At 49.4% G+C, this 6,345-nt stretch overlaps 2 protein-coding genes across 2 annotated transcripts; one reads left to right on the top strand and one right to left on the bottom strand.

The window, feature by feature from the left end:
• Positions 1 to 472: 472 nt before the first annotated feature.
• Positions 473 to 1,315, top strand: EDB91DRAFT_1089480 (uncharacterized protein; the record flags this gene model as incomplete). Its single annotated transcript, XM_041316577.1, has 3 exons — positions 473 to 761; positions 844 to 991; positions 1,075 to 1,315. 3 exons carry the CDS (start codon positions 473 to 475, stop codon positions 1,313 to 1,315), a joined length of 678 nt encoding a protein of 225 aa, XP_041168622.1.
• A 3,218-nt stretch (positions 1,316 to 4,533) lies between these two features.
• Positions 4,534 to 5,363, bottom strand: EDB91DRAFT_1089478 (uncharacterized protein; the record flags this gene model as incomplete). Its single annotated transcript, XM_041316576.1, has 3 exons — positions 4,534 to 4,791; positions 4,949 to 5,152; positions 5,343 to 5,363. The coding sequence occupies 3 exons, from the start codon at positions 5,361 to 5,363 to the stop codon at positions 4,534 to 4,536; spliced, it is 483 nt and encodes a 160-aa protein (XP_041168621.1).
• Positions 5,364 to 6,345: the final 982 nt, after the last annotated feature.

Here is a 6,345-nt window from a genome sequence, read left to right as displayed (position 1 = left end):
TCTTCCGCAGGAACAAACACATAGATAGGGGCTTCTCATGGGACGCACAGAGGCAGAGATAAGATGTGAGATAAGATCACAGGGGTGCGTCACCTACAGCCGCCGAAGGCGGACCGCGCGCGGAGCGCGCGGGCGGCGTTCCGAAGGAACGCCGCCGGCTTTAACATGACATGAGAAGATCCGAGGATCATAAGAACCGGATTAACGGTAATACCGAAACAGGGGAACAAACGCAAAAAGTGACATGTGAAGTGTCACGCACCGAACGGGCGTTACCTGCGGAGCACGGAACTGTCAACAGTGGGAATCTGACGGAGCGCACGGGCGGCGGAACGCCGCCTCCGCGTTTCCCGATCATGAGAGACAGCGAACTCAGGGGGCCGCGGGACGGCCCCCTATTTACTAGCAAAGTAAACATCCAGACGTATAAAAGAAACGCCGAATGGTGAACGGTGGTATAACTTAGTCAGACATGGCATGCTACCGCCAATATCACAATACCACTTCACTCGATCAAACCAGGCCATGGGGCTATTCTCGGGGTCTGCAACTCGCTCGAGTCGAGCAGATCCGTCTTAGATCGCTCCGAATGCACCGGGACGAAAACGTGTACACCGGCGTCGGCACGCGCAAGCTTAGGCCGCGGCTTGACACCGCAACCGAGCGCGCGGGCTATACCGGTAAACGTACGTTCTGGCTGGAGGCACCATCCATCCTCCTAGCAAAGTATGATCCGGACAAACGCCTTGAGGCGTTCACCCGTGAGTAAATGTGGCTCTCACTTCTTGGACGAGACTAATAGACGACCTTCAGTCGCCAATGCATGCCGCCATCGTATGCCAGACACGTTGCTGCATCAGATCTGCACGTGGAGATACAAGGCGTGGTTGGTGCAGACGCAGGACTTACTGCCGCCGACCCAATGGTACCCGGGCATCGCTGCTCAGGGACCGGGCCGTCAGGCTGCCAGGTGGGCAATCCAACCTAAAAGGTGAGTTCTAGTGTTACCAACACTATTTTTTCCGTATTTTCGGTTTGTTAGTTTCGGTTAACTAATATACCTGTCTGATTAAGGACACGTATGACGCCAGAGCCGGAGTTATTCCGGCGGGCCGACTTGTCCCTGGATTCCGTTTCACGGGATTACAGGGAGGCGGTCACTGGTACGCCAATCCCAAGCCAAGGGTTCTTTGCTTGGGATAGTCAGTCGGTCCGCACCTGGAGAGGTGAGGAGGTGCAGCGGTACGTGAACCTGCTGACACATGAGGAGGCGGACTTGGAGCCCAGGTCTCTGGACGGCGAGGATAGGTGGTAGTACTGTAGATAGAACTACCATAGCCCAATCGTGTAACAAGCCGCGTTGGTTTCCCGTCGCACGAATGTCATCGAGTTGCGCTCCTATCGCCAGAGCCCCTAAGTGTCCAGTGTGAACGGTTACCCGTAAGGTAAAGGGGTTAGCTCTTAAATAAATTAGAGTTAGAAGGTTAGCCCGGTTAGCCGTTAGACGTTAGGGTTAAGCTACGGGTGGCAATCAGCAAAAACATCATCTCCTCGCGGAGTTGATTGCCACGCACGTTAAGTTAGGTCAAAGATTGCTTGATGAATAACAATCTTCTCCATGACTCCAACTTATCGAACAATAATAAGTCCTGTACTGGCATCAGTACTGCAAATCCTTCCAAGGGATTACATGCTCGTCGTCATTCAAGAAGTACTCAGCTTCGTTCTCGAATGAATCGCGCATTTGACTTTTCTTCCACGTGTTGTAGAGGTCGCCTAACGCAAGAGTGCGCTTCTTGCTTACAACACCTCGTCTTCCAGGGATGTCTGACAGTCTAATGTCTTCCATCAATTCCTGTACGAAGACCGGGATATCTCCAGGCTTGTTACATACCCAGTAACGCGCCCATCGACACAACGGCTGTTGGGGATCCAACGGTAATCGGGGTAGATCCGGGTCGCTACTTCGACAGCTCCAACTGAAATCCCCTTGGCTACCAAGGGGCACATCGATCGCCTCATCAAGGTTTCCCGAAGACGCATCATCTCGAGTGATTGCGGGCACAAGAGCGTGGTACAACGGTAATACCGAGCCGGGCAAGGGATGACCAGAGGGAGGGGCAGGATTAGATACACTACCCATGTGTCCATGCAGAGCACTTTCACTTTCGTCAGAGGAGGGTGAAGCCCTCCCCGTACGCTGTCTTTTCAACGGTGGAGCACCGGAACGAGAGCCAACGTTCCCCTGAATAGCCATCTGCCCGTTCAGTCCGGGCCGCGGAGGCCTAATGTCAGGGGTGAGGGAACGAAGGCGCGATGGCCCAGCCACCCCAGCTTGCGCGAGGGGTATAGGCCAGGCACGTTTGACGCTAGCCCGTGCTAGTGCATCGGATAAGCTCAGCTGGACATAGTCCCGCTGTTGTTGTGAGGATGTTGGAGTTTCCGCCATATCAGGGTCCACAATGTCAGCTGCTCTCGCAGCGATGACATGTCGGAACTTTCGACGGTTAAACCAAACGTCTGCGTTAGCAGAGATTTCAGGAGGCATTCTGACGGTGATCGAATTATGTAGGCTGCACTGTCCTTGGAGGTCACACCACGTGATAGCGTTAAGGTGAGTTTCCCAAGATGTCCTGATGGAAGTCAACATGCCGTGCACGTCGAACTGATCCCAAACGGGATTGAACTCGGTTTTTAGGACTAAGAGATTAACCGGGGTGATCTTCTGCAGTTCTTTGCGAGAAGGTGCCAGACGATCTTTCCATCTCTTTTCGGAGTTGTCCTTAATCCACCTGTTCAACAAGGCTGAGGGATAACCGCGGGCTTCGTACATTAATACGATGTCCGCAAGTGCCTGTTTGTAGTGTTCTACACGACTACTCAGGGTTGCTAGCCTTGACATTTCACTAATAAATGCCCCTTTCTTGACATCTTTAGGGTGATTTGTCACGTAAGGGATACGTTCGTGATGGTTCAGTGCTTTGCGATAGGGGCGCCATTCAACGGTGGGGGATCTAGATCCCTTGCCCGCGATGTACACCCACATGTCCAGAAATGGTGCGTTCCATTCCGACACTGACCAATCCATTTGTAGTTCGTCATGAAACGATACAAAGTTCAAACGTTCTAAGGCTTGTTCTTTCGAGTCTGCATATACAAGCGCAAAGACGTCATCCAGATACCGTCCGTAGAAAGGGATGTGGGGATGAACGGTATTGGGTGGAAACCAGACCTTTTCCGATATCGCGGCATACAGTTGAGCAATATCAGGGCTGCATGCTGCACCCATCGGGAGGCCGCGTAGTTGTTTGTACGCATGGTTACCAAATTTAACGAAGAGAGGTTTTAACACTCCAATCTGAAAACAGGAGAGCACTACGTGCTTCTCATAGGGGCTCAGAGATTGGAAGTGCGCAGTCTTTTGCCACTCGCGAAGTACTTTGAGTGCCGCAGAGGGATGCGGGATATTTGGGTAATATGCAATAATATCACCCGTCACAATCCAGACCTTTCGGTCCAAGTGCAACTTCACTTCGGAAAGCCGACGAGCCATGTCCTTCGATCCCTGAATGATCGTAGCATAGAGTTCGTACATCGGTTTCAAATATTTTGAAACAACTTTCGCCGCAGGTGCCTGCATGATACTATGGCACGGAACGATGGGCCTATAACCTGTTGGTTTCTTATGTATTTTAGGAATGACGTAGAATTCCGGCAATACAGGCCAAGCGCCATCTTTCGTGGGCATTTTAGAACGCAAAAATGCGAATAGTTGTTCCCATTCGTCTTTCATAGATATACCACCGAAGCGCTTTATTGTCAGCTTTTCGATGGAGTCTCTAACGTCGACGACATAATCCTCGAGCTCTTGGTAAGTAGCCAACTTGTAGTTACTCTGATCGCCAAGTAGAGTTCGAGCTCCCATAATGAGCCACTCCCGGGTGACTACTGCCGTTCCCAGATTTTTATCTGTTCCGGTGACTACATATTTATGTAGATCGAGATATTCCTTGAGTTCGACCACTTTTACCAGACCCGAGTCTTTGGCAAAGTGTTTTAAACGTGTCTCAACGTGCGCAACATAGGTCTCGCAAAATCGTTCTCCAGCGTTTAAGCCGTCAAGGATGTAATCAGGCAGTCCGTCAGGAAAATTATCCTTAGGAATTTTTAGATCATAGTCAGGGTCATAGGGGTGTTTTTTGTCACTTTCATTTGATCCGATGAAGTTGATTCTCCATGCAAGACGACGTTTGAAATCAAACCAAGCGTCCATGATAAGGTTGACAGAGGGTTTATTGTACAACAAATAGCATCCAGAACTACTGAGGATATTCGCTAGATGATCGGGGATATGTACATTAGGACCTATATGACACATCGATAAAAATCGTCTGGCTCGTAGATAATTCTCATTTATCGTACTAGAGAGCCAGCGTATCGCTAAACTTCGGTGGAGGCTTAGTAAAGTGTCTGGGTAGCTATCGGGGGCATCGTACCGAAATTTATCGGCGATCAATAGTGCCTCGAGCACCGCTATTTTTGCGGTTGCTTTCCCGACTTCTTCGAGGAGGGCTTTCCCTTCTTTGGGCCCTTTGAAGATGAGTTTCCATTGGGTTTTCCTTTGCCAGCCTTCTTTGGCTTCGAGGATTTCTTCGCCGCGTTCTTTGCGGCGTGCTTCTTCTTCGTCCTTTGCCCATTCCCTGAAGAACCATTGTTTTTCTTGGGCTTCTTGGGACGTTGGGAAGGTTTCTTCCCTTTCGAGTTGGATCCTTTCGAAGAATTGACATTCATCTGGGGATAAAGGGACATGAGCAAGCAACTCATGACGCGACGCCATAACAAAATGAAATGCAAGCGTAATTGCGTAATCAATGAAAACAGTGTTAACCGTGAATAAGGCATGTAGCGAGTCAAAGTTGGGGGGGAGGATCATGCGGTGATCGCGCACCTTTTTCATCCTACGCATGACTTCACGATAAGCACGGTCTGCGACCGCTTTGCTTTCAACTTCAGGGTTGCCACCACCGTCGTTTTCGTCGTCTCGCAACTTAACAGCCTTTTCTTTACGAAAGTCCTTAGCTTCACAATCATTTCGCGCGATTTGAATTGCTCTAGCACATATCGTAGGTATGTCGTCTTTAAGACGAGCAAACTTATAGGGTCAAAATAGAAATAGGTTTCAAACTTGTGAAAAAATATCTTTTGGCGGGCTGGTACATATCATAGAGGGTATCGATAGGATGGATATGAGCCAACAATTAAGAAAAACGGCGGTTGGATCGTGGAGATATGTCCAAAATACTGATATTTGAGCCAACCTCCCATATCACGATAATGCTGACCTCTGGAAGGTCTGGGACCATTCCCAATCGATTCACAGGCCTCAAATACCTTAGGAGCAATGTTTGCAGTATCGGTATTGAGGTGGAATACTGGGATAGTGACATACATGAGGTCAGGAGGAGGAGGAGGACCTTGTATATCTCAGGAACACGATTTTTCCAGGCAATTCTGGCTTTACCATCGTGTTCAGAGGGCTCAATAGCCCCCAGGAAAAATGCTTTTGAAGGACAGGCTAGTCATATGAAGTCTAGAAAAATCGATCTTTGGGTGGGGCAGCATGACTTGGGTGGCCAACTTTGGAACATGATTTTTAGAGCGAAATCCGGCTCGACCAACGTGTTCAGATGGTCAAATAACCTCTAGAATGAGTCCTACCTAAAGCCAAGCAAGCCATATGAAGGCTGAAAAAATCGATCTTTGGGTGGGGGGGGGATGACAGGGGCAGCCAACTTTGGAACATGATTTTTAGAGCGAATTCTGGCACGACCAACGTGTTTGTATGGTCCAATAACCTCTAGAATGAGTCCTACCTAAAGCCAAGCAAGTCATATGAAGGCTGAAAAAATCGATCTTTGGGTGGGGGAGCATGGCATGGGTGGACAACTTTGGAACATGATTTTTAGAGCGAAATCCGGCTCGACCAACGTGTTCAGATGGTCAAATAACCTCTAGAATGAGTCCTAGCTACAGCCAAGCAAGCCATATGAAGGCTGAAAAAATCGATCTTTGGGTGGGGGAGCATGATAGGGGTGGTGGTCAACTTTGGAACATGATTTTTAGAGGCAAATCTGGCATCACCAACGTGTTTGTATGGTCCAATAACCTCTGGAACGAGTCCTACCTAAAGACAAGCAAGCCATATGAAGGCTGAAAAAATCGATCTTTGGGTGAGGCAGCATGACAGGGGTGGTCAACTTTGGAACCTGATTTTTTTGGACCAATCGAGCATTGCCAGCTCGTTCAGAGGGCTCAATAGCCTTGGGAACAAGTGCTGCAGGAACC

The sequence above is a fragment of the Suillus paluster genome (genome assembly GCF_016628075.1).
Source record: "Suillus paluster strain FC165 chromosome Unknown EDB91scaffold_355, whole genome shotgun sequence".
Taxonomy (NCBI): Eukaryota; Fungi; Basidiomycota; class Agaricomycetes; order Boletales; family Suillaceae; genus Suillus; species Suillus paluster.
The sequence above is the reverse complement of the archived record's forward strand: the minus strand, read 5'-3'. Positions and strand labels throughout refer to the sequence as shown.